Source organism: Eucyclogobius newberryi, unplaced genomic scaffold, assembly GCF_026437365.1.
Source record: "Eucyclogobius newberryi isolate DKJ021-1_F unplaced genomic scaffold, fEucNew1.0.hap1 SCAF_2, whole genome shotgun sequence".
Classification (NCBI taxonomy): Eukaryota; Metazoa; Chordata; class Actinopteri; order Gobiiformes; family Gobiidae; genus Eucyclogobius; species Eucyclogobius newberryi.
The window spans coordinates 23704523-23722135 of NW_027315834.1; the positions used below are offsets into that span (position 1 = coordinate 23704523).

At 38.3% G+C, this 17613-nt stretch overlaps 2 protein-coding genes across 2 annotated transcripts in view; both read right to left on the reverse strand.

Moving 5' to 3' along the window:
• col27a1a (collagen, type XXVII, alpha 1a) overlaps positions 1-3089 on the reverse strand; it is a 38600-nt gene extending 35511 nt beyond the window's left edge. Inside the window, exons 1-2 of the mRNA XM_072454631.1 lie at positions 2658-3089; positions 278-348 (exon numbers count right to left, since the gene is read on the reverse strand). Of these exons, the coding sequence (XP_072310732.1) occupies positions 278-348; positions 2658-2710 (124 nt within the window). The 5' untranslated portion in view covers positions 2711-3089. The remainder of the gene's footprint in view (positions 1-277; positions 349-2657) is intronic.
• A 13236-nt stretch (positions 3090-16325) lies between these two features.
• Positions 16326-17605, reverse strand: LOC140367639 (beta-1,3-galactosyltransferase 9). The gene has a single exon (XM_072454191.1). The coding sequence runs from the start codon at positions 17474-17476 to the stop codon at positions 16544-16546; it is 933 nt and encodes a 310-aa protein (XP_072310292.1). The 5' UTR covers positions 17477-17605; the 3' UTR covers positions 16326-16543.
• Between the last annotated feature and the right edge of the window lie 8 nt (positions 17606-17613).

Below are 17613 nucleotides of genomic sequence, written 5' to 3' on the forward strand. Positions count from 1 at the left end.
CTGCAATCTGTATGTTTCTTATTTTCATCAAATAATGTAGGACTCTTTTGTTCCAGTATGGCTGTCCACCACAGGGAGTTCTCTGATTTTGTGTGCGGTAGTTGTCGACTAAGTGAGTGCCATTAACGTGTATGATGTAATATTTATAACACTGTAATATTGGTACACTTTCAATTTACATATGTGTTGAGTTTAAGAATATGCAATTAGCCTTTTTGACAGGGGAAAAGAGGGAAATTAATTGATGTTCAAATGCGAATTGTAATTCATGTCTTACCTTCAGGGTGGACTTGTGTGAGACCCAAGTAGCAAGTACAATATAAAATGGTGCAGAGCAATAGTGCTCTCCTGTAAGATCAAAAAAGTGTAAATTAAACATCCAAAGTTTAAAGATGAGTTGACAGAGTGACACAATCGGGATAACAATAAATACAGAATATTATTTTAGTTTTTTTTCTACCCCAAATCTACATATTTACTGCATATTTACCGCATTTCAATTTCTTTTGCATTGCTTCTTTCCTTAAAATCCTGTTCTGTGCGAGGTAATACTTCTGCAACAGTTTGTACAAACTCCCTGCGCGTCTCATGCAACAGAACTGTGTGGATGACCATTCCAACATTACAATCCTAAACTGCAGTGGATGTAAATTACAAAAGTAGCTACTGCGTCCAGGTGTGCAGGGGAGGTTGATTGGCACAAGGACTGGGACGCTCTGCGGGGGGGCCAGATCTGGTGACAGGAAGAGAAGCCACTGTTTACCGCTGGAGGTCATCCACACAGGCTGGTGGGGGAAATGTATGTAACAGCTGTAGCTATAGGGCAGTGTGTGGGCAAATTACTCCAAATACATCTCTGAGGCCAACTTTATAAACACTAAAATCTAATGTTAAATGTGTATATTTTTATTTTACACATACAGTATGCATTAACTACTACAGTTGCAGCATGCAAGTTTGGTACTGCAGTTGAGCCATTGTGCACATTTTTCACATAAAGGATTAAAATGTGCAAAGATAATAATCCAAAATGCAGCAGAAAAGCATAGTTACGGCTCCTCTGTAGATCCAGCTTTATTACAATAGCAAAACATCTGATTTAAAATATATTCCAAGCAGATGTGTAGTGTATGCCGCCCAAAATAATGTTTATTCCATCACCTTATTCACCACAGAGGTTTGCTTTATGTATCATCTCAGTTCATTGTTTGGATTCTAATAAGCTGTATAACATTTCTAAAGTTGGTATTGATGAGGTCTCTGTAGGCTGGAAGTTCACTAACCCTGTCCGGTGTGGTTTTCAACTAAAACACTGAGCTACAACATGACTCCCTTTGGGAATTCACAACTCAGCTGAGTGGACAAAACACAGGCCGACTGAACAATATCAACCCCAAAGCAATCACTTGCGTCAGAAAACCAAAACCAATAACCTTTAAAAAAAGAAAAAGAAAAAAACAGTTCGGTAGAAAAATTGCATTTGAGAAGAATTTACTGTTTGTTTCTACACCAACGAGCCAATATAGTTTCCGTTTCTTTCCACAAGCTTTGACTTCTCATTCATTCCCCCCACACTGACACACACTCAGTGGAAAATTCCTGTGAATGAGAGACCCTGGCAGGGGCTATAGTGTTGCTCTGTACACTGAATTACCCTGAAGCCAAATGTATGTTAGTAGTTAAATCTGGTCCATGGTTACTTTTCTATTTCTACCCAGAACTAGCCTTCGCTTTTTGTATTTATATGTTTAATTACAACAATACTAATAGGACATGTTTAATTGGGTATAATGTCTTGTGTGTGTCATGCAGTTCATAACATGCAGTTTAATTTGATTTGTCTCTTGTCATTTAAGGTGAGTTTTGTCCAATGGCAAAAGCAGCAGCATCAGAGAGAAACAGGCCTACCCCGAACACAATGTGAGTTATTGTATAGGAAGGGGGTGTGGGGGAGATTCATAAATAGCGACATCCAGTGGTTTTTCCATTTTAAGTCCATAACAAGGATAAACTAAAGCACAGTTTGTAGACCTATGTGTACAGTCGGGTTCTCCAAAGACACCAGTATTCATTTATTTATATTGTAAAACTACATGTAAACTAAAGAATGATGTGTTTGATCTGTGATTATGGTAATGTTAAATTGCTGACACACACACACACACACAAATACACACACACACACACACACACACACAAATACACACACACACACACACACACATACACACACACACACAAATACACACACACACACACACACATACACACACACACACAGTGCACAAGCAAATACGTCAAAACCATGGAAACAACATTATTTATTTCACTATGGGCAGCAATTGTGAAAATGTTTCTGTTTATGTTCTGTAGAAATAAAGGGGATTGGAAACTTCAGCACTTGTTATGCACACATTTACTTTTCTTGTTCAATAAATATCCATTTACATTAGTAAGCAATGGGAATTCATAAACCCAATTCTCTGATCTGTGTTTGCATAAGCGATGATAATAATCATTTTAAAAAAGTAAATATTGATTAATAAAAAGGATTTAAGTGAGAAATATTCCCTGAGGTTTTAAATGAGCTGGACATTTGCCAGCCGGCAGGTATGATCTCAGACGTACCTGTGCACAAATTGAAAGATAATACTCACTTTGTGCCTAGATGAGAGGTTCTGCAATCTCTCCTTCGGATGCCTAAATTCATTTGTATTCATTTGTCCTGGCAGTCAAAAACCTGATCCGTTAATCACAGCGTGACTCCGTTGCCAAGGGGCAGAAGACAGCGGCGGCCGTTTTACGCATGAGTGAAGGTTGACATCAAGCTCCAGAGGTAAAAACTCATGTTGAAGTGTCTGTCAAGCCCGACATAAAATCCGTGTGACAAAAAGATTTGACAGAGTTTCCCTGCGCCTTTGACTGACGATATTCCAATGTGTTTCATTCATTTATGCCGATCCAATTTGAGTGGCGCGCACCCGGTGAGAAAGAACAACTCTCTTGGACGAGGTTACGGAGTCAGGAGCGTCGCATTCATCTCTTTCCTTTTTAAATAGGCCTCTGTGAGTGAAGCCATGGCAAATGCACCGCGAGACAGTGTCAAGTTACAAACCCAGTGGCGGAGACGAGTAACTGCACGTGTTCAGGACGGTTCAGCACGGGGCAGCCACGGGCCCCCAACAAGCGGGACCCCAAAGCACATGCACAGCTTCACAAACAAACACTGACCAGGGGACGTCTTCAAGCTGAAATAGAAATCAATTTGATGTGGTGCAAAATTAAACTTAAAACTACAACGTCGATTGATTTCAAACGATTTTAATCATTTTAATTTGTATTTTTATTGTGTTATGGTTGTTTAGATTATCGTGGTTGCCTAAATTCTGCACTGCACCTACTTATTATTTCAGATAATGACAAACTGTCTATTTGTCTGTTTATTTCTGTAAAAGGTGCACCATGTAACTTTTGGAGGGCCTGCGACTTGCTTGTCTCAGTTGAGATTGTGTTGATTTGCCTGGAATATTCCACAATATGGCATTAAATAATCTATCTGAGGATAAGCCAGCAACTCCACCGGGCCAATTATATTACAGGTTAGCTCTGTGGAGAGGATGCATATGCCAGATAACAAAAACGTCACCTCCCGTCAATTTGGTTTTGCTTGCGTAAGCAAATGTAAACACTTTATTGGTTTTGAATCACTTGTTAGTTAATTTCACTCAAAATTGTCTCCGTGTAGATGTTGTGCCTTGAATATTTCACTGTATGGCACTGATTTACACATCTCAATTGGAAACAAGCCAACACCAGACTAAGTTTTGCGTCAGATCTGTGGAGAGGCAAGCCCAATCAGCGTAAGAGTGTATGTTTTTCCAATTTTACAAAAAATAGTTACTCTTAATGCCATAGTGTACCATTCTGGGCACAGTAGGTACATCTCCTTGGAGGCAAGCAGGTCTGCCACCTGCTCAACTAGTAAACTTATAGTGCATGTTTACCTTTATAACTTGGAACAACATAACATACCTTGTCCAACTCACTTATAGAGAGACGAAATACCCTCTGCAGTTTTCAACCCAAAACACAACAATGCGAGGTAGATAATGTGTGATGACCCTGTGCTGCTGAACAAAGAACACTTTAATAGGGCTAATCTTTTAATTATGTAGTTGGTTTCATGTATTTTTATTTAAGAATATAATTTTGGTAAAAGCGTTTCTTTGGCTAACATGTGGAGTTGCAATTGGTTGTCATGATCAGAGTGCGAGCATGGCCTGGTGCAGGTTTGTCAAGGCCACAGGAGCTATTACCATCTGACATCTGCTTTGAGGTGGGTCTACTCCATGTTTGTTAAAATATACATTCAGCTGTTTTAATGGTGCTTAACCTTCACAAAGGACTAGGGCCACAGCTACATTCAACCAGGACGATAAACCAACAAAAGGCAGTCATGGGTGGTTCAGCTTTAGATAAATAACTTGAGACGGATAAAGAAGAGACAGACACAACTAAACTTCTGTTCATCACACTGTGAAACATAAAATCTCTCAAAGGCAACTTTTCAAATGACATGTTATCTATTTTTTGTATGTATTTTTTCTCGTTGAAATGATTTATCATGACTAATTGCAAGTATTCTATACTAAATCCTGAAAAAAAAAAAAAAAAGTGTCCCTTGCTTGCGGCACGTGCACATTTAAGCAGGAGTTAAAGAAGAGTGTTTGCTCTTTGAATTGACCTGTGGACTGGAGACTTGTTACTTAAGCTTGTGTGACACCCCGATTGGGCGGGACTCTGCGCATGTAACAAACTTGCTGAATTTTCTGCATTCAAGCTTGAGGCCGTTGGTCAGTCGACCTTAGGGTTGGGTGCTAATGGAGCCAAGTCATTAACATCCTCCTTTACAGTTCCCTTCACACACTCCATCCCTTGTGTTCTTGAGATGGGTGCCACCCGACCCCAATATGCACTTCCAATGAGCCATAGAAACTCAGCCCCCTTCGTCCAAATTACAAACTTAGTGCTTGCTAGCACGCTCACTGCCACCCCTTAAAGGTGCTTGATTATGGTCATTGGCACCAAGTCTGAAAGCTCCCTTTATCCCACCATGCTCCAGAAATAGGCCCTGCAGAAACACACAGGCAGCCCAGATCAAACGCTCCCCAAAGGGAAGGGGTCATTACTGGTGCACTGGGCGGACACTTAATGGGTGTTGGGCCACGCCTTGTGCCCAAATTGCAGCTTGGGCCTAGTGAGGACACAAGCCTGTTCTTTGATGCACAGCACAGTAACAGCAACTTTGGCTGTTTGGATATCAGTGTTTACAGTGGCTTGTTTAGTGTACACATACAAAAACAACCAGTATAGTGTTTTACAAACCCAAATCAAAGAAAACAGTGATTGGTGTTTAGTTGGGCGTTCACATATTTGTCACATAATTGTATATTAATTGTAAATCTACTGACTTATTTAAAGTTCACAAAAAAAATTCTAATTCCAAATGAACAGTAAATAAATGCTCTTTTCTAAGCAATGTGTGGCAATAAAAATAAACTTGAGGAAACCGTTCCCTCCGTGTAGGTGTGTTTTCACACAGAGCAGCGGCAGAGGTTGTGGAGTTTGTGGTGGTGTACCAAGACAATGCTGTCTCTCTCAGTTCCACAGCATACAAGTGGCCTGTTCATTCTAGGAATTTGTGTTAATGCAAGTCAAATGTGCTGATTGTGGGCTGTGGCCTTTTCCCTTACAGGTGGTGTGGTACCGTCCAGTTATTTGTTCTTCAAACCTGCCTCCTTCCTGTGTAAGGATTGTTAGAAAGTGGTATAAGAATGTCTGATTTGGGTTTAACTTTATTTATTTCTGTCCATGTCACTTTTACGCTTTGCCTCATCTTAACACAGCTCCTTTTGTCTACATGGTTTCATCTGCTCCCCTGCATCTCAGCCTCCCTGCCATTCCTTCCCCACAAGCATTTCCAGTGCTGATACAACAATGCAAACAGCAACCTCAAAAATGGCGCCACAACCATAATTAGTATGTTGAGTTCTCACAATAACACAAGAATAACCTGTTTAGGGAGCTCTACTCAGACATGAATTCACAAGTGAGAAATACAACATACAGTATTATTCTGCAGTCATGAACAGATGGGTTGTTTAGTGATGTGCAGCTCAATATTTGTCTACTAATTTTGGGATGATGTGTATAGTGTAGGCTGGTTCCTGTTGTAGGTCTAGTATCCAACTCATTCCTGACACATATTTTGGCAGGCCCCATGAGCTGACTCTAGACAAACTTGGCATCATCAGAAAGTCCTGACTCTCAGTGAAGTCCACACCTGTGTGAGTAGACAGAAGATGTACTGTATTGTAAACGTGTGCCATGTTATGATGAGTAAATTTGGTAGATTGTGTCCTGGGAATTTCTACCTTATAAATTCCGCCTTTCTAAGATTTAGACATTAGTAGAAACATTTACAGTTCATGTTCATTTCCTTTTTAGTCTATGCTGCTATATAAGGCAACAAATCCTCCAATATCAGATTTTCTGGATCTCACAATAAAACAGAACAAAAACCTCTTCTTATGCCGAACACTAGGGTAAATTTGAATTGAGCGACCAGAGATTGGTGCAGCCTAAGTAGAAACAGCACAGCAGGTTGACTGAAAGCTGCTATTTTGGCATAAAATCACAGTCCAGATTCCAATGATGCCTCTGTAAAAGGACTTCATTATGCTCTCAGAATTTGGACTAGACAAATATTTGGCTTGGTCATTATGATGCTGTATCCACTCATGGACCTGCCTTTTACACCGACCTTACTGTTCTGATCCGCAAAGATGGCTCTCCCAACCCCCAACCAGAGAGTTTTTTTTTTCTTTAACACAAACCGAATGGAAAAGAAAAGATTTACACCAGAGATTTTTAACATAAACATTTTCTCACCTAAATTAAAAAGATGTCCCTAAACATATAATGAACCCTTTGGAAAAAAGCTTCAAACCCAACCACAGATTTAAATCCTCGTTCGATCTGTCACACTGGAGGCCATCCAAACCTGCGGCTATACCTATGGTTCAACTGCATATATTCCAAAGCTTGTGAGCACATTTACAAGCCTTTAACTTTTCGATGAGATGTACTTTAATTTTTTTTATTTATTTTTTTACAGCTTTTTGATTTTTAAAAAATCCACATTTTGCCTAATGACTAATGCAACACATGATAACATCTTCTGCACGATAAGGGCATATTTTACCAACATGAGTTAATAAAAATAATTTTAAAATAAAATAAACATACTCGTGTCATATTCATGTGCAATACTTTGACATAATGTCGATCCTTTTAGTGCAATATTCTCTGTCAATATAACAGCTGTAAATAAGAGTGTCACTATTTTTATTATTCTTTACTTTTTATTAAGAGTATAAGAGGTTTTTATATAAAAGAGTTTTTTTTATAAGAGCTTTTCTATTAAGAGTGTTTTCTAAAGTTTTTTATAAGTTATCAGTTCTTTGTTGTTTACTTCTGTGCCTGCTTTGTGTTGCAACACTGGAATTTCTCCATTGTGGGACAAATAAAGGCTTATCTTTTATCATCTTATCTTATCTTAAATACATCCACCTTCTGATGAAAAATTGTAGGCATGAACCTTTTCAATGACGCTTACAATCACTAAGCTAAATATATCATATTACATAAATATAAATATATTTCAGCACCAACTAAAGCTGAACATACCATGAACATGAAGTATGTGCACAAACATTTTTCTGCATACGTGAACTGGTTACTTTGAATCCAAACCATATCATGCAGGGAATTACTTTCAGGTGGGATATTATCCAGCTCACAGTCCACAGCCATTGCAGGAAATTGAGGAATTTTGCTGTGGACACAAATCATGGTTCCAAAAATAATGAATTTATATTTCATACACAAGGTATCACTGGTACCAGTTATTTTTGTCATAATGGAAAAAGCCACAGGAAACCTCTGTGTCTTCCCAAAACAAAAATCTACTTACTTTTTGTACCCTGAAGCTGTTCAATTTCATCAAGACATCTTGACTCTGTTTTTACAGATAATCTGCAGGTACATTAAATTCACAGTTTAACCTTCTTTTAGTTTCCTAATTTTTTGACTGACCCATTTTCTTTTGTTCATTTACTATAAACATCAGCTTTTGTCAAATTTATCATTGACAAAATGGAAAACTTGTGTTAAAAAACCTGTTATTTTCAATTGAAGATTGAAAAAGCAAAGCATGAGCAGGGGATTGCAAGATGATTTCAAGATATCACTTCAAAAATGATTTTCAGCGTAAAACAAGTATTATATTTTTTAGTTTATAATTATATCGTGACCTGTATTAATCTTGACTTTCCTACCACAAACTGACTAATTGTTGTCTATCTTGACCTCACTAAAGGTAACTGTATTGCAAATTCAGTCCCAGTTGTAACATATGTACAGTACAGTAAAGTGCAACCACATCACATTTTATTTATGGAACATTTGATATTTAAGAGTTGAATGTGACCTCTGTGTAAGGCCAAACCACACATCCCATGTCATGAGAGGAAAAACTACCACACTAATTTGAAATGGCCTCTAATAACTAGACTTTGATGTACATTTAGAGAGAAGTATTGCCCTGTGCTTATACTTGTTGGGTCTCCTTCATGTTGGCACCATGGTTTTCTTCCATGTTCTTTGAATTATATATTAAGGGGTTGTTGTCTTACGTAAAACCATGCTTGGTGGTAGTGGGTATCCTTTAAGCTTTAAATAACAGATACAAAATTAATCCAAAGTAATCTAATACCGATGACAATTTTGTGTGTTTACCTTATATTTTATATCTGTTTGTGGACACCACAAGTGTAAAACTAATATTTATAGGACTTTAAACTAGACTAAGTATGAGCAGATACAGCAGTGGATTATAACAGAGCACACTCTTGTTACTGTTACAAACCAGCTATTATTACAATAGCACACAGTTCTTTATCATTACTACCTACTAAATCGTATAGTCATAATAATTATACCCTGTGTTTTGTTAATCCTCACTACATGTTTAGGTATGAGGTGCAGACCTCTTGCACGCTGCAGCTAAGCCCTGTACTAGTGGAAGGATTAGGGGAATGTCACATTTACTTTTTTGTCACAGTTATTTTTCTTCTGGACAAACACACACCTGATGCTCTAATAACCCCTTCTTTAAAACAGCTGCCGATCCAATATCTCTATGTTGTTTTAGATGTGCAGATATGATTATGATTCAAACATTGACACATGCAGATGTGCGTTCTGTGCTTACAAATTTTAGGTGTAACAAAATGTCCCTTTTGAATATGTATTTTATTCTTTGAAATAATAAATTACAAGACATAATGGATGGCTAGTAATTTATGGTAATAAAACCACCATTGATCATTAAACTCAGGTACATTTTCTACGTGACATTGTAAAATGATTATTTTTATGGTGTCAATATTTGGAAGATAACTTAAGTCTAAAATTTGGCATCCTTATAATCGTCATTCAAAAAGGTGATGTATATCATCATAACATGTATATATAAGCGGCTGCAAGTGCTACTGTGAGTGACACGGTGAAATATGCCATCTGGCATTTGTATTACAGCTTTATAGATATAGACCTGTCCAAAACCAGTGGCTCACAATGGCAACTAAGGCACATTCACTACCAGCAGCTTAGGCATTTTGCTGAATTTAGACCCGCAGTCCTTGGAAACGCTTTTAAGTTTCGGTAATACCGTCATACTTGAAAGTTCCATATTCATGGTTTCAGGAATAAGGATTCCTTCCTTCCATACTTTGGTATGATTGGCATCATAGCAATAGTGCACTTACATAACATTTTATGAAATTTCTTTTGAATGGGAAAGGTCCACACAAAATCCTTCAAATCAGAAAGAAATAATTTGCCTGAAACCCATCAATACCTGCATGGGGCATTTATTGATATATCAAATAGGATTTGTTGTCTTCAACTAGTAACAATACTAATATGTATTTATATTTAACAAGCATATACCAAGCAGGATGTGCCCGGGATCAAGTGCCCATAAATGATAACTTATGACTAGTTCTGCTCAGCAATCATTTTGTGTTGGACTATGATCAGGCTTTACACTCAGCAGCTCTAATCCTTGGCTCAGGTTCATGTGACTGACCGGTGCAGCACAGACTACCTGCATTCATTAAACACTCTTGGCTTGTGTTATTTCTGTGGGAGGAGAGGAAAAGCCATTGAGTCAAGCCATTCTAGTGCAATTTCCAGTGGCAGTCCACTAGCACAGAAGACTGTGAAACTCTTGGATGTTTGAGTAAATACATTATTCTGGTCATGGGCCCCTCCAAGGGTCAGCACTCTGTTACATCACAAAACTGAGATTCACTGATTCATTGACTTAGTAGTTGCTCAGAGAGAAGAGTAGCCCCATCAAAGCTTTTGGCTTTCTCACCCCTTAATTTGGATAAAAAGCAGAATCCAGACAACTTTAATGCAGACTATGAAAGAGGCAAAAGAAAAGAGTCTATAGTAGAAAGTTATAGTCTAGGATTCTTGTCATTTTGACAGTGGTGCCTGTCTGATTTCCACAATAAGTTATTCACTTAAACCTTCACTCTGTCATTTAGCCATGGGCCTTTCTTTAATCACGGACACTGTCTCCTCTCATTCACACTTGTGATAAATGAAAAGTCAGAGAGACTACACATGCCGTGTTTAACACACATACAATGTGATGTATGTGAATTAAAATGCAAAAAACGTTGTGAACACTGTTATTCTCAGGATAAGAGGGATTGTGGAAAAATCTGATCTCTAAAATATTACTCAATGCACAATTATTGAAATTACAAAATCATCCATGCCCGAAAGAGTGACAGAGAAGCAAAGCTACCTCTAGTGGCTGTATGTGCACTTAAACTGCAGAAATATTCTTGTGCCTTGTTCATGTTTTCAGAAACTTAAAAGGATATGTTTGACTATACTATCTCAACAAATGTAATTAAGAAAAAATAATCTTTCTTATGTAGGGCTTGTAACTAGTCTAATGGACAAGATGGCAGAATGAGTAGCTGCAACTACAGACGGCTATATTTTTCTCTGTACATGAACAATAATTAACGTTATATATGTTCCCCAAAGCACTTTTTAGACATGTGCAACTGTGTATTTGCGGCGACAGCAACCAGGCGGAGGTCAGTGCCATTTTCCCAACCAGAACGCGCTCATGAGCAGATTCGTCTTACATCAACCACCACACTTGTCCCAGAAACCAAATTTTAATGACAGGCCTTTCTAAAGACAGAGTCAGTAAAGATTTCAGGCCACCTCTATTTGTCCATGTCTAGTTTTCAATACTTATGCTCATTTCATATTAAGTACTTTTATTCTCGTAGAACAATTCTATTTAAATCTTAATGCATATTTGCCTGAAATCCAAGAAACAAGTTGCATAAAGTATAAGATTGCATATGCCCCTTCCTTCCCTACAGCCAGTGGTTAGATCTGAGGCCCAAGTTCCTGTTGGGCCTCAGGTCTATTTTGAAAGAAGCCTTTCTCCAAAACTCATTAATATCATACTACAGTCACACCTATATTCCCTGGCTGAACTTCCTGCAGAAATCTAAACAGGTCAGAAAGAAACAGATGGACTTTTGAAAATTGGCTATGTTTGCGTCGCAGTGGAACAGCAGAGCTGTGTAGCACCCGGCCTGTGCCTTATGAAGCACACTCACTACAGCATCACTGAAGCTGTTTCACTCAAAACAGCCATCAAAAGGCTTCATTTAACTAGAGATGAAAGGTGAGCATTTTAACTCCTTCTTTGCCCAGAGTCCGGTATGTTGACCCTCCCATTTGTTTATGTAACGCACAAATATCCAATGCACCTCCTGTGTACCAGGCTCCGGTTCTCACATGATTAGTGATAGCATGAAGTCCTCAGATTTCCTGCACCATAAAAAGTGGGCTGCCATCATTTACTAAGACCTTTCACTCGAGACAAACATTCAGTTAGACAGCATCTCATATTTCATATACTGTGCCTCTATATCCCCTGATAGAATTTATGTTACAACCATTTCCAAAACAATGTTGTATTTTATTCTTGGATTAAATTCTATAAACATATTTTCCTCTTGATATTACTGTTAGAAAGGCTGACATGACACCAAAGCTGTATCTTAAGTACATATGTGCATCCTTCATTTTATGAAGTCAACCACTGTATACTTAAAAAGGGTGGCGCTCTCTTTGCTATATTCAGGGATCCACAGGGTTTGAGAGGAATGTGTGTGGGTGTTTGCTCTGTTCACACTCTATGTATGACATCGAGTGTGAACACAGATCAAAACAGGGCTGCAAGTTTAATTGCAATCATATAAAGATAATTAAACTGCCAAAAGCTGCAATCCTTTTTAATGTCCTCTGCAGATATAACTAAATATCCTGCATTCTTAGGGTCTTGAAAACTTAAAACACGCTAAGAACTGAATCGGATTCTTGTATTTAGTTAGCAGTTCATATTTCAGTGTTCCTGCGTGTTGGGAATTTGTTTTTTGTACATAAGTTGCAACTCTAACTGAAATTTCATTGCAAGACAAATTGTGATTTTCAAAGATTGTTTTGTTCCAAACGAAAGTTTATACTGGAAAAGGCCAGTAAATGCAGCTGTAGCCACATGTCATCATGACTATAGAGATACTATATTTGAATGTAACACATGGGCTACTGTAGTTGAGTTCCTGGAATGAGAATCACAGTGGAGTGTCTGCATGAAATCCTTGCGGTCACACACATGCACTTAAGGCTAGTTTAAGGGGAGGAGAAGTGGCCAGACTACTATACTGAGCATTTAATGGACAGTGCACTGTATGTTTGGAAAATACACTAGTGAAGAGGACAAACCATTTACCTTAATAGGAACATAATCAAGTGAAATCTGCCTGTTCTTTCAAATGTAGTGAAATATTGTGCCATTATCCATAACATTGTTATGTTCCTGTAATTGTAAACATAATTAAAGGACTTTAATCAATAAATACCTTAACTTTGTAGAGTTTTGCCTGCATTTATTTCTATGTAAAATAAGCTCACTGTGGTCTGTTTCTGTGTTGTCTGGGATGTTTTAAGTTCTCCCTGTAACACGTCTTTATTCAGGTCAGATTAAGATCACATTCTGGGGCAGGACAATGAGGCCACTGATCTGGAGCCAGAAGAAATGGGAGAAATTGTTTCTCAGTGCTACTCAGTGCTCCATTTAAAGTAAAGGTATATGTTTAAGGAAAACATTGTTAAACTCACTCAAAGTAACCTATAATCCACACATAATTATTATAAAATGTCGTGAAAAATAAAAACACATGGTTTAGTCTGTATTAAATACTGCCAGGCAATGTTTTTTTTAAATATACAGTATAGCCTTTAAAAGAAGAAAAACAAACCTCATAATTACCTATGCATTTTTGAATGCTCCAGAGGTCACGTGACAGCCACGGGGGAAAAGTTGTGACGTGTGGTTACAGATACTAAGTCAAATCATGTTGGCATAAGTGTTTGTACAAGTATATTTTGCATAGAGTTAGACTTCTGCCCCAAAGCAACAATTTGTTGGTGTAAAATTCATAATGAAGTTATAATGAATTCATATTAGTAAAAAACAATTACTTGTCCAATATTTCATGTTTTTTAATCATCAGTTTGTCTATCATACAGTATTTTGGCAGTAATAATATATTGTTTAATCTGTTTTGTGACGGGTAAATTGACAAACTCCTCTTGGCTCAGGTGTCTGTTGCCCATTTCCAGGTGTAGTCACTGTGATATGTTGAAACTATGTTTAAGAAACAATAATGACAGTCACACATAAAAACACATTAAAAATGTAGCTAACCCATCGTGTCAGTGGCAGGCTCTTCTGTCTTTTCTTCACTCACATAGTTGTCGTTTCAGTTGTAATTGGCATTTTTTAAATATTTAAATTTAAAAATATAAATTCAACTGCGATGTGAGAGTGGATGGATCTCTTTGTAACTAAGCTTAACTTTTCCATCACTACATACATAGAAGGAAAAACAAGTTGTATGTTATTATTAATTTCTTTGTGATATGGCTTGTGTACTTTAACTAACTTCCATGGAAAATTGTAGCTGTTTAAGACAAGATGCAAACTAAAGATCGAAATCAAGACATGTAATGGTTACCTTTTTGAGGCACTGGCTGGATTCTGAATGCGTTGGTGTTCATATGACTTATAGCAAACTGGAGAAGTTCTTTGTTGTGGCGATGAAGGTGGTGAATTCATGTAAATAAATACAGGTAGGGGACGCATCTGGAGAATTCAATAAATCCTAGAAGTCACTTATTTCAAAATTGTGGGCATTTTGACTGTGCTGATTGTCTGGCTGCAAGTTCAGACACTGTGGGATGTGCTCAGCATAGCTCTTTGGTAAATGGTTATGTGGGCGAAGCTCATCCGAGTCCATAACTGTGCAGAGTGTGTGGGGAAACAATTAATCAAATCGCCTGTTATGTTAAGGTTTTCTGTGTTGTTGTGCTGTAAGATTCCTGGTGAAGGGCACTTAATCTGCACAACTCAACGAAGATAGAAAGTTAAAACCAAAGTGATGTCCATGGGGACAAGCTCAGGATAGAACAAAAAAGAAGAGTCTAATAGTAATACCATGGAAATCCGCCATTTTTGTTGCCGGCGTGCTAAATGCGCATAGAGATACATTACATTAGCCAAAACGATGTAAAAAAGTAAACAAAAAGCCGTAGAACAACCTGATAACCGGATAAGCCGAGTCACTACTGGTAAATACATTTATTACAGTGTAAGAAACTTTTGAATTAAAGCTTCTTAAAATCTCACTGGCTCACTGAAAATGTTATGATGTCTGCTGTCACTATCCCGAGCTCTATTCACCAGAAAAGTTAGGCTCGTGGAGAGACAGGCCTACTCAGAGCAAGTTGCACGCTTTTCAAGTTTTTTAGAGCTATAAAAACCTTTTATTTCAGTGTTTTTTTGTTTGTTTTTTGGGAGGGACCGAGTGTATTGAAGACACAACATAACCACAAGGGAGCTCATTCGTGTTAGGCAGAACAAGCCCATAATGACAAGTACTCAAATCTGGTCTATTACAGGCAGAGTCTCCACCCAAAGCACTCGTAGTAGACACTTGTAATAAATCACTCAGTGGTTCAGAACTCTTTCTATCATTCACTCTACATTACATTTTTATTATTGTAGATGATGAATGAATGTTTGTCGGTTACTTTGTTTCTTTAGACCTGTAGAAATTGATTCAGTTTTAACCAGCTGCAAAGTTAAGTTTGGTTATAGCTGGTAGAATTTCAGAATTTTCAGAATACTTAATTATTTTCTTGCTTAGAACACATGTTATTTTCTTGATTGATAGCATATGTTCTAGGATCAAATTAAGTTCACATACAGTCAGACTCATTTCATTCATCAGTCCAGTCACTGACTTCTCCTGACCCATGCCATGAGCCAATCAGAGCCTCAGCTCCACTCAGTGTAAACAGCCTAAATAAAACACTGTTGGTCTGGTCTTAGGAGATTCCACACTGATGCGTCTCTGAGGGGAGCATTCATTAGTGTTGCACACCACCCACACACCACACACAGTTTATGACCCTTGACCCCACACTAGAGTCTACAGGCGGTGTCAGTGATGTGTGTTCGCACGCATGTGTGTGTGTGTGTGTGTGTGTGTGTGTGTGTGTGTGTGTTTGTGTTTGTGTGAAGGGGGCATGTGGTGGGTGAAAAGGAAAATCTCCTACATCCTGAGCTTAACCGTTGACCAAAATAGATTATGTTTTTGTTATATACTGTTCTGTGGCATTTGAGTCTTAATGTAGAATCAGAAATATGTTTTTTTTTTTGCCTTCCTTCACCACCGTTATCAGCAATTGGCTTTGGGCAGGACACACAGCAGGCCATAGAGGAGTGAGGGAGCAGAGCAGTGTGAACTTCTGACATGTTCACCAAAGAGAAAGTGCTTTAAGTATTTTGTTTGTTCAAAACTCCACACCATTGCTTCCTTTTGTGGAATTTAAAGGGCAGCAGTGGTTCTTTCTTCAATGCATACATTTGTTGCATACATTTGAAAATTAATTGTACTATTATACTTGCATTATGTATTTTGTATTCAGTTTCTACCAGAGTTTTTTTGAGGTGTGTAAACTTATTAGTGTGGAAAATGTACCGGTAATCATTTCTGTGAGAAACAAGAGTTTTATTTTGGTTGTCCGTTTGCTATGCTTCAGACTGGGCACTAGAGGGCCTCCTAAATCTAAAACTGTCACGCTTTATTTCATTATTTACTATTGTCACATGAAAATGGCAAACATAAAATGAAAAAGAAAATAATTCATTATGTTGATGAACAATTCAAAGATTTACATTCAATTTTGAATCGCTTTCTTGCTTGTTCTTGATAAAATAAAGTGGATACTCATCAAGACAAGTTTAATCCCAAGAGCTGGAAAGTTTATGTAAGTATGTCAGAGCCTTGCACATCACCAGGCCAGAGTAAGTTTTAAACAGAGAACAGTTTTTTTGCCCCATGTCTTTCCAGACTCGCTCTAGTTCTTTGCTGTCCATTCCAGCAGAGCTGAACAGATAGCGGTAACAACAGGCGTTATATTGGATATGCTTTTCTCCAGAGAATCGTGCACTGTGTGTTGGTGCCACACCAGCCTTCTGTGCACAGAGACCCACAAAGACATCAGCAGGCACAGCTGCATGGACTTCTGCCGAGGCTATGTAGACTTTACGCACCATGTCCTGGGAGAGCACATAGGCGGTCTGGTCACAGTATTCAGGTAGGAACTTGTTGGGATATAAAGCTGGGGGTAAAAATCCCGGACTGTTGGGGTCCCGATCTGGAGAGCCTTTCTGAATCACTCTGCCTAAATAGAAATCTTCTGGATGTCTGTGAAGCCCAAGTAGGTAGAATCCAATGGCCTGGAGGTTGACATAAACTCTATCCTGGGTCATCAAGACAAAGCGGGCGACAGGACAGAACGTTACAACCCAACGCAGCGCATCTACTGTTTTTTCAATTTGACTCCATTGAGATGTTTCTGAAACTACATGTCCCTGAACTATGTCATCATACAATTTTGACTCTTTTATGACATTTTCTTGTGCATGAGAAGTGTGGGTTGATCCCAAAAAGAACAATATTTTAACTGGAAAGCCTTGGACTTGAGTTTGCTTAGCCCATGTCTCTCTGATTGCATCCCTTTGAGTAACATTAGGCCCAGAGCTGAAGACAAGCACAAGGATGAACAGATTGTTGTTTGTGCATGCATCCGGATTCGTAACAGAGTAAGACTGGGAGACATTCTCTCTGGAGTCAGCAAGATCAAGTTTTCTTGCTTTTTCTCTCACATCCATAACTGTGCTGACAGTGTAGATCCCAGGTGTAGGCTGCAGGAGATACTCCTCAACAAAGTCTGCACCAAACAGAAGAGCATGGAAGAGGATAACATTGAACAACAGGAAACACCACTGGTGGGTATGCAGCCTGCACA

Excerpts from the sequence above, each read along its gene's own strand:
- LOC140367639 (XM_072454191.1), bottom strand. The coding sequence starts at position 17,476 with ATGGATGTGAGAGAAAAAGCAAGAAAACTTGATCTTGCTGACTCCAGA.